The sequence below is a fragment of the Poecilia mexicana genome, unplaced genomic scaffold (assembly GCF_051168715.1).
Source record: "Poecilia mexicana isolate PSO_F unplaced genomic scaffold, ASM5116871v1 scaffold_18, whole genome shotgun sequence".
In the NCBI taxonomy this organism is placed as follows: domain Eukaryota; kingdom Metazoa; phylum Chordata; class Actinopteri; order Cyprinodontiformes; family Poeciliidae; genus Poecilia; species Poecilia mexicana.
Window position 1 is genome coordinate 2,824,784 of NW_028263387.1, and position 19,917 is coordinate 2,844,700.

General features: G+C 39.1%; 1 protein-coding gene across 5 annotated transcripts in view; it reads left to right on the forward strand.

The window, feature by feature from the left end:
- Positions 1-19,917, forward strand: part of ehbp1l1a (EH domain binding protein 1-like 1a) — a 30,436-nt gene that overhangs the window by 1,625 nt on the left and 8,894 nt on the right. The window contains exons 2-16 of one of the 5 annotated variants that reach the window (XM_088015733.1): positions 1,517-1,574; positions 2,866-2,961; positions 3,072-3,125; positions 4,698-4,876; positions 5,078-5,223; positions 5,790-5,852; positions 6,065-6,292; positions 8,756-8,926; positions 9,712-9,837; positions 9,934-10,074; positions 11,224-11,442; positions 11,570-11,714; positions 13,506-13,556; positions 13,708-13,887; positions 15,429-19,831. In XM_088015733.1, coding sequence (XP_087871859.1) covers positions 1,517-1,574; positions 2,866-2,961; positions 3,072-3,125; positions 4,698-4,876; positions 5,078-5,223; positions 5,790-5,852; positions 6,065-6,292; positions 8,756-8,926; positions 9,712-9,837; positions 9,934-10,074; positions 11,224-11,442; positions 11,570-11,714; positions 13,506-13,556; positions 13,708-13,887; positions 15,429-19,831 — 6,260 coding nt within the window. Of the gene's footprint in view, positions 1-1,516; positions 1,575-2,865; positions 2,962-3,071; positions 3,126-4,697; positions 4,877-5,077; positions 5,224-5,789; positions 5,853-6,064; positions 6,293-8,755; positions 8,927-9,711; positions 9,838-9,933; positions 10,075-10,261; positions 11,443-11,569; positions 11,715-13,505; positions 13,557-13,707; positions 13,888-15,428; positions 19,832-19,917 lie in introns of those variants that run through there. The other 4 variants (XM_088015732.1, XM_088015730.1, XM_014974165.2 and 1 more) reach the window with 4 other exon arrangements.

The window sequence follows — 19,917 nt, forward strand, 5'->3', positions numbered from 1 at the left end:
TCTTTAGTTAAACTGTTCTAAATTAATCCCTGGGAATGATGCTACCAGCCACCATGTTTCATAGTGTTGTATTTTTCCATCATACACACACACACACACACACACACACACACACACACACACACACACACACACACACACACACACACACACACACACACACACACACACACACACACACACACACACACACACACACAGGTTGTTTTGTTTGTTTGGTCCCATCTGAATATATTGCATTCTTCCACGTTTGTCTTCCCTACATGGCCTGTGTCAAACTTTGAGCGGGACGTCTTCTGTTCTTACTGATGTGGAAAAATATTAAAATATCACTTAAGTGACCTAAATGTTGCTGCCAAATTCCATGTAGTAATGAAATGGTCCACATTTTGTGGAAATAATTTCACAATATGCTACAAACAGGACTGCACAGTGGCGCAGTTGGTAGAACTGCCGGAGTACTCTCGGGGTACTCCAGCTTCCTCCCACAGTCTAAAAACATTACTGTCGGGTTAATTGGCCTCTCCAAATTCTCCTTAGGTGTGAGTGTGTGTGTGTGTGTGTGCAAGGTTGTTTGTCCTGTGTGTCTCTGTGTTGCCCTGCGACAGGCTGGCGACCTGTCCAGGGTGACCCCGCATCTCACCCGGAATGTTAGCTGGAGAGAGGCACCAGCAACCCTCCTGACCCCCACTAAGGGACAAGGGTGTACAGAAGATGGATGGATGGATGTTACAAACACAGGAGTCAAAATGAATGTGTAAATTCCCATTCTTTTAATGCAGTTAATTTTTTAAAATGTGCAGTTAACCCACTGGCCTCTGTACTTTTTGGAAGTGATATGAAGTTTGAACATTATTTCTTTCTCCATCTCAGCTGTATCTCTATGGGACTGATCTCCTGTTTCTTACAAAGGTTATCTCTGAAAGCAGCTCCACTCTCTCTCCTCTCCTGTCCACCTGTCTTCCTACTCACCGCTGCTCAGTGCTTCTAAAGCTCTGCACCACAGCAACGCTGAGAGCATAGGAAGAATACCGAAATTATTTTACTGTTGTCAACAAAACATTGTAGCAAAGCATTTTTTAACATGCAACTATTCACAACTGAAGCAACACTACACTGCCATGAACAAATAAAAAACATGAAGTGGTAAATACAAAGGCATCAAAGATATGAGAAAATATGTCATGTTCTTCCTGTCACATCCTGTTTTAATCAATTGACAGTCCCAATAAAACATTTTGAACTCATTAACTCAGCTAATTTTTTAGATAATTAGTTAATAAATTGTGATTAATTCACAGAAACCCTATGATTTATCAGATTACAATTGTAATTGTTTGACAGCGTGAGTTACAAATTCATAACAATGCAGCATTGTAATGTGCTTAGGGTTAACTTAATGGTAGGTTGATGTAAAGTAAAAAAATAATGCATTAATTAATGTAAAATTGCATTAACTAGTTTAAAAATGAATGCGTGTTGTAATGTCGCACTGTGTTTTTTTATTGTCACTTAGGCAACCAGACAAACTGAGGGTGATGTGGATCAGAAGAAACAGACGTCACAGCACCAAGGTTAGAGTCACCATTACCACTGCTGCCTGCTGTGGTATTAAAACTCCTCTACGAAGCCCTAACCTGGCCAGTAGAATGAGCTTCACCAGCTGGATAACACGTCATTTTTCATTGTTTGAGCCAGTTGTATCAGACGTGTTGGAAGTCAGAACATTTTTATTGGAATGATGTCACACCTCATGTGTTTGAGTTACATGAAGGAAAACTTGTAGGATTTAATTTTGCAACTACAATAGTAGCAGAACTGTCAGTAATAATGTGCTTCTCGTCATTTTATACATTTAGACACTAGCTCCCTTTCCATTACAAATCTGCTCAAAGGTTTTTAATATTCCAGTAATGTCAAAAAACACAATTTTGAAATTGCAGCGTTTTCATTAAATGAGAAATGCAATTAAAATCACACATAAATAAGTTTTTATAAAAATCATAGTGGTGGATGTAATAGCTTTTTTCAGCTAGGGATGCATGATCATCATCTACATCAGTATTGGCCAATATTTGCCATGTTGCAACATGGCGGTATCGTTCTGATACAGAAAACTGGGTGATATTTATTTGTTTCTGGAGGGGCAGTGAAAGAGGTCGGTGGTCATGTGATAGTCATACTGATGCAGTCAGCAGTGTGATAATTTTTTTAAGGTGTCAAATGGGTAGTCAAATATATATTATATATACAATATTGGTAAACATAATATAATATAAATGAAAAATTTTGTTAGCATCTATAATAACAACATTAATATCGGATATTAAAATCTGGCCAAGTTTTAATTTTGGTCCACCTCTAATTTCAATTGATTTTTCCAATTTGGAACTTTGGAATTCCTTCTTCCGAGTATAATGTAACACAATATTGTTCTAAATTGAGTTAAATTGTACACTTGCTGCGATGGGCTGCCGACCTGTCCAGGGCGTAACTGCCTCTCACCTGATGACCTCTGGATGACCCTGCAAGGATTAGTGTGTTAAAAATTGGATGGATAACATCACTATTCACAAAAAAATAAGTTTCTTATTCATTGAACCTTTGGGGCTTGTACTTACAAATTGCTAACAATATGGGAAATAATATTGGATTAACTATGGAATTAAAACAAATCAGTTAAATTGTGGTAATGTAATTTAAATTCATTGTCCAAAAATAGTGTCCTCAAGAGAGCTATGTCAAATCTAAATCCTGTGTTTCCTTTCTCTTTCATGTTTTTCCTTGTAAAAGGAATAAATAAAGCTGTTCATATTATATTTATCTTACATGACATTTGAGTTCTCCGTTGCTCTTTTCTGTTAGCTCCACAGCTGGCAGCCTGGTATAAAGAACCCATACAGAGGCCTGGTCATTTGGCAGGTTCCAGAGAGTTTAAACATCACTGTGACTCTCTTCAAGGTATGGATTTATTTTCTACTGATAAAGTATTTGACTTACATAACAACAATTTTGTTGCATTTATGAGTCATTTACCTGACAGACAGCTACCATGCTTTGTTGACCAACAGGAACCTACCGCTGAAGAGTTTGAAGACAAAGATTGGACTTTTGTCATTGAAAATGTAAGTTCATTATTTATTACATTGTTAAACATGCTCACACCTTCTACTTGCAGAGGAGGCAGAGGACTTTGATTTGGTCAGGAATTATCTGTCTCATTATATTATTAAGACATATTGACAACTGTATGTAAAAAAACAACAACATAGTTTTACAAAAGATACCTCCTGAAAAATACTGAAGATCAGAATTGAAAACTGAGTTGTTATCTTGGTTAGTGAGTACAACACTGGTTCAGCTTTTAAAGCATTTTGCTATGAGGGCATCTTCAAAAGTAAATGAAACATAGTGTACATTTTGTGTTCCTTCTCTAGTGAGAAAATTCAAAATTCATGTTTCTGTGGACAAATTAAATGAGGCAGCTGTGCTTTCAGTATCTGACAATGGAAACACTCAGCAAAGTAAAATCTGAGGTAAAAAGTGAGGCAATTTGTTATTTCTTTGTTGTCACAATTCTTCTTGGCAATAAATCTCATGCCTTTAGAAAGCCTGTTTACTTCCCCATTTAGTGGTGCCTCATTCGTAAGGAAAATGCATATGCAGGTAGAGTTACTAAGTTCAGCATATTATGGGTTATGTCCATGAAAGATTTTCCATATCCTCTGTGCCTTTGCCAGACAGCTTCTTCTGCTGTTGACTTCTACGTTTCAACCATGTCTTCATGTAAAGAACAGGATGTACAGGCTGATCCCAGAGCTGTTCAATGGAGTTGAGGTCAGAACTGCAGTCAGGCCACTCCGTCCTCCATACCAGAGCCCTGCACTGGGATTGGGATCCCGCAGGACTCAACACAAACCTCATGGGAGTGGGCAGTTTTAAGATTACCACGGGTCGGAGGGGGTATTGAAATAGACACCAGATCCCAAGGCTGTTGGAGGGATCTGAGGTTGCTAATAAAATCGAGATGGGAGGAAAAAAAAGTTTAATCATTAGACTGAAAACTTATTCAAACCCAAAATATCAAAAATTGCAACTTAAATCTTATTATTAGATGAAACCAGGGGTGACCAAAGTGCGGCCCAGGGGGCATTTGTGACCCTCGAAGTGATTTTGTATGGCCTGTAGGTTATTTGGCTAAATTCTTGGTTAGAAACCTTGGGATAACCTTCAACTCAGGTTTTGCCCTGGAATATCATGTTAAGTCTGCTCCGTTCCTGTTTCTACCTGCAAAATAACACCAAACATAACCCTGTTGCCTCTAATCCAGAAAGTCTTAATTCGAGCTTTTGCTTCGTCTCATTCTGATTATTGCAATGCGGTTTACACTCGTTTAACCAAAGCCTCCCCATCAGTCTGGCAGAATGCTGCTGCTAGGGTCCTGACTGGATCTTCAAAATGTTGTCATGTAACCCCACAATATAACTTCATTAGCTCCCAGTTCATTAGTGAGTGGATTTCAAGATATTGGTGTTATCTTGAGGGGCTACATACATAAAATTTTACTTACTTATTTACTTATTGTTTCCGTTCTGTTTGGGTATGTATCAGGGCTTGTCTTGTTTTGATTTGACCCAGTTTATCTCAAGAAAGAAGGAATTTGTTTACAAACTTAAAGTCTTTGTGTATTCTTTCAGGAGACAAAAGGCCGTAGGAAAGTTTTAGCGTCAGCTGATGTTAATATGAAGAAGTATGCCAGTGCCGCCTCAGCTCAATACAACTTAACACTGAAACTCAAGCCGCTGTCTGTGAAAGTGGTGGAAGCCACGCTCATCCTCAACCTGTCATGCATCTTTCTGAAGGAGGGAAAAGCTACGTAAGTTTGAGAAAATGTCAGTATTTACCTTTGTACTTCAGAGTCACATTTTGTAAAATCGTAGAAAACTGAACATTCCCTACCTGACCTGGTAGAAACTCTGCATGTCCAATGGACAGGTCCTTTATACAGCTGGTGGTGTGTTTGTCCTTGTGTTATGTGAGTAGTGATTCCTGTGGATTCACTCTTTTCTTTCTCCAGGGATGAGGACATGCAAAGTTTGGCCAGCTTAATGAGCATGAAGCAGAGTGACATAGGCAATCTGGACGACTTTAATGACAGCGATGATGAGGCAGGCGAAGAGAGACGAGTCAGCTTTGGAACGGGACAGAGCATCCATGTCGCTGGTAATACTGCACATTTTGAGTTGGTGCTACTATATGATGCTAATCATATAGTAGCACCCCATCTGGTTTCTAATTTGAAAGGAAAATAAATTAGAATGTGTTATTCTGTAGTAAAAGCCATAGAGATCCACTGTTGTTTTATGTTATGAACATTATTAGCAAGCACAGAGTACAGCTGTTCTGAGGGTTTATCAAACTTCCTGGTTTGCGAGCTGTAGCAAAATGTTTCATTGTGTGTTTTGTTTGATTTTTGATTCAGGTAAGGCACCAAAGTATGTTATCTTACCTTTTACTTCTCTCTAAATTACAATTTATGAAGTAAGTTTAAAGTGAAAAGAAAGGAGTGTTTGCAGTCTGGGTTTGCAGCCAGGTTAGGCTGTAAGGTGTGGAAGCTGTGAGGTCAGAGGTCAGGATTCCCCTGAGCTTTCTGCTTCCTTTGAGCCTTGCTTCCCCTCGTATGACTTTTTTTCTGCTTTTATTTATTCTGGTGAAACCACTACTCCTTTCTTTTATTCCTTCCCTCTGCTGTTCCGTATCTTCGTCTTATGCTACCTCCCTGCCCCCAGCTTCCTGCAGTGTGAGTGCACAAGATCTGACTGGGAGGCCTGAAAGTCAGTCGGGCCCCACAGGTAATGTTCTGTTCACTCTGCAATCTCCTTCTTTACATCCTCGTCATATAAAATGTGCTTTCTTCATTTTCATTTTCATACGTGTCCCTTCATTTTGTGAAATGTCTCTGTTTTGTTTTCTGCCTCATTCCAATCTCTCACTCTTCTCCATTAAACCTCCTACTTCCCTTTCACCTTGTCCCTCTTGCATCTCATCTTTTTGTTTCACTCAGTAACCGTTGGGATGGACAGGATAAAGTCCTCTGGCATTTCCTCCATACATGCTCCCTTATTTGAACCTGAAGGCCCTTCAAATCCACACGTCTTCCTGCAAACTCACATGCAACCACCAAGCCCCACCCAACCGGGTCGGCCTTCACCTCATGCCAGCTCAGGGCTGACTTTTACACATGCTCTTCCTCCAATGCTTCCAAAAATCTTTCAGTCAACTTCCAGATCAGGTATCTGCCCAGAAACTCCTAGTCCTTTGTTCATGCTTCTATCTTTACGGGCAGAGGATTTTAAGTAGGGCTGTCCAAAGTGAAAAAAAACAAAAAATCACTATGCTAGCAATTTTTTTTTATTAATTATTAGCCCTCAAATTCTGACTCTTTTCTCTGTGCACCATTCCAAAACGCTCTCCTAAGATCTCAGTCACTAAACCATAAAACTGATGTGGAACTTAAGGACAGCTAAAGGTCATCCAACCAACCAGTTTTAGTCATATCAAAAAGTAGGACACATCATTATGGACACCTCAGTCCATTTATCATCGGAAAATAAATCAAATTCTAGGTAAGATCCAATAATCACTTTTTCTGTTTTCTCATATGTTTTGATAGATTGAGGAAACACCATATCCCATAAAATCTAGCCTAGACAGCCATTTAAAGTTGCCCCACAGCATCTCAATAAGATCAAGATCAGGACTTTGACTAGGCCCAGGACTTGCCACCTCCACATTCTCAGCCTGGGAATTGGTGACTCTGCTGGGTTGTTTTGGGTTTTCCACAGTTTGCTGAGTCGAGTTCTGCTTCAGGTTTAATTATTTTTCAGGTTATTGTTGCACATTTTCTGAAAGACCCTCTGATGGTGGCCTGGCCACGTCCTTCTGCAACAAAGCATCCTCAAAGTGTGACACTTTCACCTCTATGCTTCAAAGTATGTCTGCGGTTTTGTTCATGGAATCTTGAGAATTATGTGTTTAATTCAGGTTAAATGGCTTCTTCTCCAGTGTCCACATAGTTCAGTTTTAGTCCAAAAGTGCTTATTCCAGAAGTCCTGGTCTTTGTCTTAGTTTACATTCTACCATCTCCTGGCCTTAATGTGTTTCTTTGAGAGCAAAGGTTTTCTTCTTATTAGAAAAGTCTCAAAAGCCTTCTGTATTTCCTGTCATGCCATTAGATGTTTTCTTGGAGAGTTTTATTGTTGTCTTGTGATGAGTCTTTTGGGTGAACTTGCTGGGACAGGCAGACTTTGGCATGTTGGCAGTTGTCTTGATGTTTTCTGTACTGTTGGAAAGAGTGATTTCAGATAGTTTTAAGAGCTCTCTAAACCAGTCTGATAAACTACTACAGTCTTCTTTCTGGTGACCTCAGTCAGCTCTCTGGCTCTTACCGTTATAGTAAAGCTGGATAAATGTCTCAGCTGTAAAGCTAGCCTTGAGATGACAGTTGTTGTGAACTGGACCGATGCAGCTCTTCAGAGATGATCCTCTGCTTCCTTGGCTGTGCTGACACTGTTTCTACACCGTCATCTCTGACTGTGCTCTTCCTTCTAATTAGCTCTGATATTGACTGCATTGTTATATCCTCAATGGTAAGTCGCTTTGGATAAAAGCATCTGCCACATGCATACCCATGAGTGTAAATATTAATATCGACACTGATGCACAAATTAATTCAAGACTCAAAAAACTTTGACACACTTGGACAGAGAATACAAGCAAAAGTCATGCTAAGTGTTTTGTGACTTTTGTCAACTTCAGAGATTTGCTCCATTAGACCTCAGACAGTCTGGTGTGGTAGCCAGTTCAAAACTGTTATCAACACAACCTTTGTGTCATGAAACTGGGAAGGTCAGATTAGTAGAAAGCCAAGGCTGCGCCTGCAGGTCACATGACACCTGGTTTATTTGGGTGATGGGATGTTGTTGCCAAGACGTGTGCTGACAGCTGCGGCCATCCTGTGGCTGTGCTAAGCTGTTTCTGGGTCACACACCCAGAAATTAGAAGAGATTATTGGGCAGAAGGATAAAGTGGCAGATTGATGAATAATTGGGAACTCTGCTTGAAAAGAAAGATTTTCTATAGCAGCCAGAGAAAATGGAACATGTCAAGACAGGCAGAAACATAGGAAGGTTTTGGGTTGTTGTTTTGGATTTAATGAAATAACAAAAAAAAAAAAAAAAAATTGGTCTCATTAGTGTCTTTTCCTTTTGTTAATATAAAGTAACGTTCTTCAGTCCACCTTAAATATGTAAAACAATTTTTTCATCAGTGTTATTAATTGTCTGGGGTAACCATAACAACGTGAAAGATCCAACCTCACCAGTCAATATTTCTAGTAATCAGTAGCTTATTAAGATACATTTCTAAAGTTGACAATTCACAATTTGCACTAAGTCAATATTAAGATAAAGGCAGGAGGAAGAAAAAATAAGACCTGAAGGATCTAGAAAGAATTATAGCATTTTTTAAAATGATCTGCATGCCATTTTAAATTTAAAGTTGTTTAATGTCACTTAGACACTGGAAAATTATTATGCTTGTATTTATATTGCTGGTTTTGTGCTAAAAAAACACACCAGTGGAATGATATGTTTCCCACTGAAATATATAATAGGCAGGTTCAGTTTCATTTTTTTCTTGTTGTTTTCTACAGTACCTTCTAGAAAATACTCTTATCATTTTCCATTAATTTTAGCCCTGCGAAGGCCCCATAGCTTCCACAGTGATGCCTTCTCCTCTGATGGTGTGGTGGCCCAGTATTTCTCTACACTCTTCCCTTCTAAAGCCTGCTCTACCTCTTCTCTGTCTTCATCTCCATCTGATCCATCTCTCCACCTCCCTGCTTTCTCTGACAGATCACAAAAAGGTTTGTTAAGCAGCGTCATTTGGAACCTAAATACAAGTCATGTGCAGCAGACAATTTGCATATATTTAAGCTAAGACTAGACCTACTTTTAGAGAATCTCACCCCCTACTGTAACTTTTTGTCTCAGATGTATTTCTTGTGAAATGTTCCATTTAAGAAGGAATTTTTGCATGTTTTACATTCTGTGGCCAGTTTTAGCTTTTAAGACTTCTACAAACATTTGGTAAAGACTGAGTTGCGTTCAGGAGCTCAGTTCCACTCAATTGTTATAACAACAATGCCCAGTCACAAAACCTCTTACTTGGATAAGTCACCTATGTTGCCAAGGAACCGTGTCTGGCTGTCTGGAGCTGACTGGAGCAGGACATCCTGCTGGGGTCTGCAGTTCCAGGGCAGCAAGAAAACATTCTGTAGACGAGAAAAAGGCTCCATTAGTTTCTCCAATTGCTGTACCTTCTGAAAGACTTGTTAGACTTTACCTAAGAATCTCACTTTTTCTTTACTGCACTCCAATAATATGTCTGTTATTGCTTGGGTGCATTACCAATCAGGGCTGCTCTTAGTTTTTCGACATACTTAAGAATCAATTAATATTCAAGTTTAAAGTCACTGGCATGTCCAAACAGTATTTAAATGTCCTTGTAACCGTAAAGGAAGCGCCACATGTAAACATGGACTCTTTTCAGCGGTTTCTCTTACTGCACACTTTTTTTATGGATAAGCCTGTTATGTTTTCTGGAATCCACAGAGATTTCTTTTCCCCTCTTTCTGCTCCTCACCCTTAGTTCCTCCAAGAACCTTCCCTCCTATCCCTCCTGCTTCCAGGCAGCCCAAAGATCGACCCACCTCAATGGTGGAGTTGGGCTGTACCCTCACTAAGCCCACAAGTCTTCCATCTGCCCCTGAGAGAGGTAAAAAAAAAAGAATGAAGATGCAGTAGAGAATTGGGTGTTTCACCTTATGCTATTTATGTGTCTTCCCACCATTTTCCTGCTCCTCTTTTCTAGCTTCCTGGCAGACCGAATGGAAGCCTCCTAAATTTCAGGCCCCTCTAGCACAGCCGGCCCTCTCCCCTAAGTTTTTGCGTCTTTCTGAAAGTCATCCAGGAGAAGTTCTGGTGCTGCACAAAGAGCAGGGAACAGAAATATGTAATGCTGTGACCTAACTCTCTCCAGGCTGTTGGTGTTTGTTGTTAGTGGGATGCGTAGTAGATTAAATATTTTTTGCTTGAATTAATTTTGTCTAAACTTGCCTGGACTTGAATCACTCATTTATTTGTGATTATCCCTGCCTGATGTAGCCTGTTTAGTAGTCTAGACGAAACTCAATGCCTAGGATTACTAAAACATTCTGTTAATCTCCTAAAATTTGCAAAGTGGCATAATGCACACTTTACCTGAGTGACTGCTGACTAATGTGTTTGAAAAGAATTGCTGATATTTCCCACCATCATTGATATTTAGGTTTGGGAGGTTTATTCTAAACAGAACAGCTTCTGTGAAGCCTGTGAATTCAGAAATAATAAACAAGGCTGTTTTCATGCTGCCATAGAGCTACCAATAACAGGAATATACAGTGAAATTCAGTATCGAATGTTAATTTTACGTTACACAACCTATTTACCGCTTTGTGAAAAGTGGACTAGACAAAAGGTCTAGACTGTTTGCAGCACATATCTGCAAACAAAGCACACAAAATCAAGCACAGTTAGCTTAATGCATCATTCCTTTTAAGATTTAACCATTAAACATACAGTCTAGTTATGACAGAAAACGGGATATTTACTTGCAGTTTCCATGATGTGCATATAGTAGTTCCTGCCCATCACTGTTGTGTTCAGCTGCTCATGAGATCGGCTGCATGTCTTTATCCATCTTTTAAATTTTTTCAGACTTCATTTGAGTTTTGTAAGTGGAATTAAATCATATTCTGCCTTCCAAACACTCTGTGTAATTGTTCCCCACAATTTGTCATATTTTCTAATTATTTTTCACCAAATCTCTATGATCACAAAGGGCTCGTAATGATAAACCCCGACAACGTTGTCGAAAGAAAAGAGAGTTCAGTTCCTCCTAGTAAAGGACATTTCACTTTGGGACAAATTGCTGGTCAGTTGCTGACAAACCCACTGGATTGATTAACGGTCATGCCACGTCAATCAATCTCTTCTGCTCTCCACGCCTCCCTGCATGCTGTTAGTACTGCTTCAGACTTTAGCTTGACGTTGATACTTTTTTTCCCTTCTTTTCTTCCCATCTCCTCATCCTTCTATCCATGCTTTTCTTCCTCCCTGCCAGCTTCATCCTGTTCGTCTGCAGCTCAGTCTGTGGATCAGAAACAGCAGGGAGAGACAGGATATGTTTCCTCTGAGAGACCTCATGGCAGTATCACTGTAGAGAACCGCTCACCCAGTTGTCATAGTCCTTCATCTGCCCCTCTGCTCTCTGTGGCTCCTCATCCTCCCCAGCTACACATATTTGAAACAGTCATAGTCTCCCCAAGTAGACAGGAAGCAGGTAAAAAAACCAAGTCATGGGTCAGTACGCTTTCACAAGCTGTAAATAGTGTCTGGACACTAGTGATGGTTATCATCAGCATTGGACCATGTAGTACAATCTCATTTGTTGCTCTCTTCGTGTTTAGAGTTTAAGAGACAGCTGAGCACCCTGAGTGAGGAGGAGAGCCAGAGTTCAGGCCCTTCAGCAGCCAGCCTGAGGACAGGCTCCACAGCACCGGGGCAGAAAAACGATGCACCATCAGCAGTGGAGGTCATCAAAGCTTCAGCAGGGTGCGTATATGTGCACTAAAGCATGGCTGCTTAATAAGTAGCTCCAGCATTTCTGAATATTCTGTATGTTTTGCTTGACAAACGTACTGCAGCGCTTTGTGCATCTTGCGCTGTGGTGACATGAAAACCAGGTTTTAATCTTGTCTCATAGTTTGAAGGTAACAGTTGTTTGAGGCCAGACCATAGCTGACTCAGATCTGATGAATGCAACAAAATGTTTCACCAACTTCAAACATTATGCTTGTTTGAAATAAGAAGCCTCCACTGGGGAAAACATTTTGCTTTTCTTTTTTTAACATTTTTAAATTTCTTGCAAAATCAACCAAAATGTATGTATCAAGTCCTTAAGCATTTGGACTTAAATTAACTGAAAAAATACTTTTAATTTTTTAAGAAGAGTAATAAAGCAAGACTTAGTCTGATATTAGATATTATAAATGTATTTATCAGTAAAACCAATTTTCCTAAGCTTTAGCATTTCCTGTTTTTTATTAGATTTTGGTAAACAGTTTTAAGTGGTTGAGGATAAAACAAATATCAGCCAGTTTTGACTAGCTGTCTGACCCAATCAACTATCTGAAAATCTTTGCTTCACTGTGACTGCAGATGAACTTACACTCACCTTCCATCTTTGTTGACCTTGCTGTACCCTGGTGGCAGCACTGGCTTTTGCTGGATGTTGTGAAGCCTCTTTCTCTGCACCTGAATCTCTCACTTTTATGCTTTCAATAACCCAGAAAAGTGTTTTGTCTGCTGCAATACTCTGAGCAGGAGCTCCCTGTATGGGAGGCTGCTTGATATAAAAGTATATGATAGACACAAAAATGGTAAAACAAATTTTTACAAGGGTGTTCTTCATACCAAAAATTAATAAAACTCTAATTCATGATAATTACCCAGACCTGGTGAATTACTGCTTCTTCAAATGTAACAAATGAAAAAGTGAAGAAACAAGGAAATCCTAGAAATGTATTATATTTATTTTGTTAAATTTTTATGTAGCTTGGAAAGACCTCAAGGAAATCAATCCTTTTACTGAGAACCACCCACATTGTTAAATTCTCAAGTTATGGTAAGAGGACAGCTCTACCAGAGTACATTTTAAAGGGGTTCACAATTAATTGAAAATATTGGCCTAAATATGTTGTAATTTTTCTATTAAATAAATAATTGCTGTTTGTGATATGTAAAAACGTATTACTTCAATAATTGCATACCTATGGTTATATTTTTCACCCATGGAGGTCACCATTTTCTTACCTGATGGGTTGATGACGCGGTCAGGTCCGTTCTGTACTGGAATCTACAGAGTAAACACAGGAAGGCTAACATTACCCGAATTGTTGTTTATCATATTGTGTTTGACTGGTGTGAATTTAGACAATGCCACCCTGCTTCACCATTGGCTATAAGTTAAAAAAAATATTGAGAGATGTTTGTATCATTTTCTGCATGAACAAAAGAAGAGCAGAGAGGTGAAAAAGCCAAACACAACTTCCAATGGACCAACATTTGTGCTCTCAACATTTCTCTCCGTGTGATAATATTTTATTCAAATTTATAGAAACCAAACAACATACAGTATTTTTTACTATGCTAGTTTTACATCTAAAATAAAGATTTCTCAAAGTCTATTGTTGCAACCCTGTAATGACAAGCACCAAGAAACAAGGACTAGCGAGTTCACTTCAGGACAAAGGATTAGGAAAAGGCAGTGCGATTTGGAGTCCTTTGTTATTCCACCAGGTTCGTCTTTGAAATATTTGCTTTTGGACTCTGTTTTCATTTAAGAATGTGGCACTCGAGTCATGATGTGCCCTTGTTGTTGACTGTTAGTGACAGGTGGGTTAACTTGTTTGGCTTGTGTGATGCATTTCACAATGAATGATAAGAATTTCATCCTTAGCTGGCTGGCTCATTATTGGCATTCTTTTAGATATCCATAATATTTTATCATATCCAAAATTTCCCCTTTATTATCTTATTGTTCCAGCCCCGTGGCTCAGAGGGATACTGAAAAAGGACAAACTGTTGTAAAAGATACAGACACTACTGAAGTCACTGTGGAAAGACCTGTACATTTGTCCTCAGGGGAACCAAGAGATTTGTGTCCTTTAGAGTCATTGTGTTGTGTTTCTGTTGAACAAATATGTACCAGACATAGTGAGCGTGAGTAAGTCTAGATTGACAGTATTGCCTAAATGAAGCATTAGATGCTGCATGGCTTTAGTGATTTACATTCAGTAGAAGTTCCATGACTGATGCATGATGTTGTAGCAAAATCGTTTCATTGGTCCATCAACTGCATAACACATTACTATTCAGCAAAGGACATCTTCAAAAGGTAGCAAGAATATTGGTTTATGAGTTCCATCCATCCGTCCATCCATTCATTGTTCCATCCATCCATCAAACATATAAATAACTAAGATAGCCTCCACCAGTTTACCAGAGGTCGCTATCACAGATCCATAACTCTCCTTCATGTAGTCACCTCAACAGATGCTTTAACCTAAAGAGAAGTAAATAATCCTAACAGATTTTGCAGTAGTATGCCAAAGCTTGTTGTAAATTTTGGAGTAAACAACAGCCAAGCATGCACTATGAAATGCTGTTTTAGAGAAACAAATTATAATGCTTTATATTTGTTTTTTCTTAACTACAGAATCTTGAAAAAGTATGAAACCAATTGATGCTTACCATATTTTGTAACAATAAAACTGCAAATAGCATGGGACATGACGAAATTTGTGATCTTAAATTAAATGAAGAAGATATTGGTGAGACTCAGAGCAGCACATGCATTTAATGCCAGGTTTTTACTTTAAATGTCTAGGTAAAAATGTGCTACTATTTTGTCTTTTTCATGAATTCAGTTTACCAGATTTACCAAGTAGATCTCTTACAGAACAGGTGAGAGTGTGTGAATGGTTAGGTCTGAGTACACAGTGGTTACATAGGGATACATATTATAATTTATTGAATATGATGTATTGTGGACTTCATTTGTTTGATTGAAACTCTGTAGCACAAGACAGTGCTAATGCATCATAAGTCATTATAAAAAACTGCCTGCAATTAAAAAGAGGAGGAAAAAATAGATGGGTGGGTTAAAAGTAGATAGATAATTATATCTGACTATTAATTGCTATTTTACAGTGACATGCCTTAATTTAGTGTCACTTAACATAGGAAAGATTTGCAGAGCATGCAAAGCTACAAGGGAAGCAGCACAAAAACCTCTCCAGGTCGTGGACGAAGGTCTGCAGACACACATAGATGCATGGGATGATCATAAAACGATACTGAAGATGTTTCAGTTCTTTTCCTCTCTAGAAAGTAGTTTCCTCACTAGAAGCTTTTTTACGCCTTTGCTGATTCCTTTGCCATAATTTTAATTACTTTTCTGATAGTGAAAGTGGCTGAGAGTTTTTTATTTTATTTTGAAAACGTCAAACATCTTAAAAGTTTTGCAATTTTATTTTTATTTTCTGTACAGTACAATTCTTTTTTTGGAAAATTCTTTGAAATTAATAGAATTTTTGCTGTTAAGCATAAAATACATTATGTTGTTGGTTGCTATATTGTGATGCATATTTGTGGGAAAATTGTGTCCATTTTGTGAATACATTTATAGATATTTACATTATTTATTAATTTGGTATTGTCCGAAATAAATATTGACTGACTTCTTATATTCTACTCTCTTTTTAGAGATGAGAACATGGTTTCACAACAACCTCCATGCCCATTCTTTACTGAATCCAGAAAACTCATTTCTCAAACTCAAAGAGCTATTTCAGCACATCAGTCACAAAATGCTCCTGCTTTGGGAACCATGAAGTGGCAGGAGCCTAAAGTGAGAACATGGAAATGTCCCTCAAACAGGGAGAAGCTTCTGTGTGTAACTACACAGGAACCTCTAGAAACAGAACTGACAAAAGAATCAGCTGGTGTAGTCCCAACAGCTAGTGCTTCCATGGTGGTACACGCTGATGACAATGAAAAAGAAACTGTGATGGAAAACCAGCTATCCGTCTGCCAAACTGTTGAAAATGAACTACAAATTTTTGAAAACCCAAGCAATGAGTATGATCCTCAGTCACAAGGACATATGAAACACATGGAGGATGACAGCTCCTCATGTCCTAGTGCAGGTTTTTTGCCACATTATCCCATGATGGAATCTTACAGTAAGCAATTCATTTTCTTGAAAACCTGTCCCAGAATGACAAACATACCTGGGATGTCAGGAATATCACTAAGTAGTGATGAAAAACACTGGCCTCTCGATCAAATGACAATCTGGAACAAAGGGTTGCACGTGAAAGAAAAGGGACTACAACTCTCATCAGGAGAGAATAAAAACCATGAAAAAGAAAGTGTCTTACTGGCACCATGTTGCCCAAGGCAGGCTAGAATTTCAGGTTTCCCATCGGTGTCTCAAAAGAGTGGCAACAGTTATTGTTGCACAAAACTATCAAAGAAAACTGTTTTAAATAACGATAAACAGTCAGAATCTCAACAGGAAGTGTTTAGAAACAAGACAATACAAACTAAAGCTTTTACAAGTACAGTGTCACCAAAAGAGAACTGTGAAACTGAAGAAAAGATGGCTCCAGAGGTCTTAAAGCATTCTTATACCCCAGATATAGACTCAGTTGTACAGACTACTTTCACATTCTATCAATCAGATATCACCATTTTAGGTTCTTGTCCAATGAGCTCACCAATTGCAGGCATTCCATCATTAGCTAATCATAATTTAAGTGAAAGATGGATTACAGAGTTCAAACTCTTCACAGTCACACATCTTAAAGTTCGAACTGTCACAATTAATGACGTACCCCATAATATAAATAATGCAGAGTCGGTAAAGGGAATGACAGCCTTAGCCCCAACTTGTCCAAAACAAGCTTGTGCATTTGGACTTCCATCTGCTTCTGAACTTACTGACATTCTCAATGGATCTCGTGCGGTTAACCTTGTTCCAACCTGTCCTTCTGTCTCCAGAATGGTTGGCATTCCATCTGTCCAAAAGCCTGACAGCAAAGATTGGCAAATCAGTAATAAACCATTGTGGGAGAAATTGTTAAATATTAGGACTCTAGTACTGCTACAAAGCAACAAAACAAAGAAAAAATGGAAAAGAAGTATTTCTCTTTCACAAAGTTGCCCATGTGAGTCAAAGATCCCTGGATTTCCTTCTAGAGTGAGTGAAATTGAGACAAGAAATATGGTGGATCTTTCAAGTTCTTGTGCAAAAATCTCCCAGATTGCAGGATTTCCATCTTTTCATAGTCCAATAATGTGGACAGTAAGCAGAGAAACACTGTTTGAACCAAAGGTGAAAGAAGAACGCTTGTTCCTTATTGATCACCATGACAGGGACAAGAGACAAGCAAAAGAAATGGTTTCCCTCTTGCCATCTTGTCCCAGGACTTCAAGAGTTAAAGGTTTCCCTTTGGTTCCCAATCCCAAAATGGAATATTATAGGCCAAATGTAGTCAGTCTCGTTCCCTTGTGTCCTGTCATTTCTGGTATACAAGGATTCCCATCACTAGAACCACAGAATGAGGAAGGTTGGCCTGCTCACATAGGTTCATTGATGTACAGGACACAAAGGACTGTTCAGTTTTGTTTTGATTTATTACCAAATGTTGCAGACAATGCAAAGGACATGTGGCATTTTGCTTCATCCTGCCCAAGAGAATCACTCATTCATGGTTTTGCATCCAAACCACAACCCAGTGTGACTGATATTGAGACAATAAGTATGGTGGCTATTTCGAGTTCCTGTCCAAAGATCTCTCAGATTGCAGGATGTCCATCAATTCATTGTCCAAAATTGTGGACAGTAGGCAGAGAGATACTGTTTGAACCAGAGGTCAAAGAACGATTGTTCCTTACTGATCACCATGAGAGAAACAAAAGACAAGCAAAAGAAATGGTTTCCCTCTTGTCATCTTGTCCCAGGGCTTCAAGAGTTAAAGGTTTCCCTTCGGTTCCCAATCCCAAAATGGAATATTATAGGCCAAATGTAGTCAGTCTCGTTCCCTTGTGTCCTGTCATTTCTGGTATACAAGGATTCCCATCACTGGAACCACAGAATGAGGAAGGTTGGCCTGCTCACATAGGTTCATTGATGTACAGGACACAAAGGACTGTTCAGTTTTGTTTTGATTTATTACCAAATGTTGCAGACAATGCAAAGGACATGTGGCATTTTGCTTCATCCTGCCCAAGAGAATCACTCATTCATGGTTTTGCATCCAAACCACAACCCAGTGTGACTTATATTGAGACAATAAGTATGGTGGATATTTTGAGTTCATGTCCAAAGATCTCTCAGATTGCAGGATGTCCATCAGTTCATTGTCCAAAATTGTGGACAGTAGGCAGAGAGACACTGTTTGAACCAGAGGTCAAAGAACGATTGTTCCTTATTGATCACCATGACAGAGACAAGAGAAAAGCAAATGAAATGGTTTCCCTCTTGCCATCTTGTCCCAGGGCTTCAAGAGTTAAAGGTTTCCCTTCGGTTCCCAATCCCAAAATGGAATATTATAGGCCAAATGTAGTCAGTCTCGTTCCCTTGTGTCCTGTCATTTCTGGTATACAAGGATTCTCATCACTGGAACCACAGAATGAGGAAGGTTGGCCTGCTCACATAGGTTCATTGATGTACAGGACACAAAGGACTGTTCAGTTTTGTTTTTATTTATTACCAAATGTTGTAGACAATGCAAAGGACATGTGGCATTTTGCTTCATCCTGCCCAAGAGAATCACTCATTCATGGTTTTGCATCCAAACCACAACCCAGTGTGACTGACATTGAGACAATAAGTATGGTGGATATTTTGAGTTCATGTCCAAAGATCTCTCAGATTGCAGGATGTCCATCAGTTCATTGTCCAAAATTGTGGACAGTAGGCAGAGAGACACTGTTTGAACCAAGAGTCAAAGATAAACACTTGTTGAGTATTGATCACCATGACAGAGACAAGAGACAAGTGAGAGGAATGGTTTCTCTCTTGCCATCTTGTCCCAGGGTGTCAAGAAGTCAAGGTTTTCCATCTATTCCTAATCCTAAAGTTGAGTATTATAAACCAAATATAGTCAGTCTCTTTCACTTGTGTCCTGTGACTTCTTGTATACCAGGATTCCCGTCACTGGAACCACAGAAAGAAGAATGTTGGAAACGTGACTTAGGTTCATTGATGTACAGGTCACAAAGGACTGTTCAGTTTACTTTTGGCTTCTCACCAAGTAACACAAACAAAATGAAGGAGATGTTTTGTTTAGTCCCAACTTGCCCAAAAGATTCCCTCATCCCTGGTTTTCCATTTGTCACCCAATGCAGTGTGTCAAGTCTTAAATCTGAGGAACCCTCCATACTCAAACTCAAATCCAGCATAGAACCTAATATAACTAATTTTGTACCCTGTTGCCCTATTACCTCATCTATCAGAGGATTTTCATCCATGAGTCCAGACTCAAATACAGAATGGCTAAATGAAGCAAAACTGATACTAATGAAACCTCAGGTCAAGCATAAAAGTATCTTGATTCATGAACAGGAGCAGCTAGATTTATACAACAGGAAAGGTATGCTAACTTTAGTGACATCCTGTCCCAAAAAGACCAGAATTTATGGCTTTTCTTCTGCCCAAAAGGTAAATCGGCCACCAGATATGGTCAGCTTATACTCATCTTCTCCATGTGTTTCATATGTCCCTGGTTTTCCATCTGCAAGAAGGCTTAGTTCTGATTTTACAAAAACACACACCTGGATCCCACAGAATATTGTCCTGTTCGAAAAGAAGCAAAAAGAGAAGGCTTGTCCTGCAACTTTGCCAGCAATATTGCTTCATACACCAGAAATTAAGTCTATGGTCGCACTGGCTTCATCATGCCCACATGTGGCTCAGATTCCTGGATTTCCCAGCTATTTCCCAGTGAACACAGCTGATTTGAAAGCAAAGGGTATTCAACGTCTTTCTGCTGCTCAAGCATATGCTGCAAATGTGTCCCAACATGTGCAGTCAAATCTCAACAAGAGCAGTGGCATTCCTCTATCATGTGTTAGCAGTCAAAGCTCTGAATTTTCTTATGGTGAGACATCAATGGCATTCAGCATTCATATGTCACATACTTGTGTGTGGATTGCTAATTTTCAAGTCTTTAATCTGGTTGCTGTT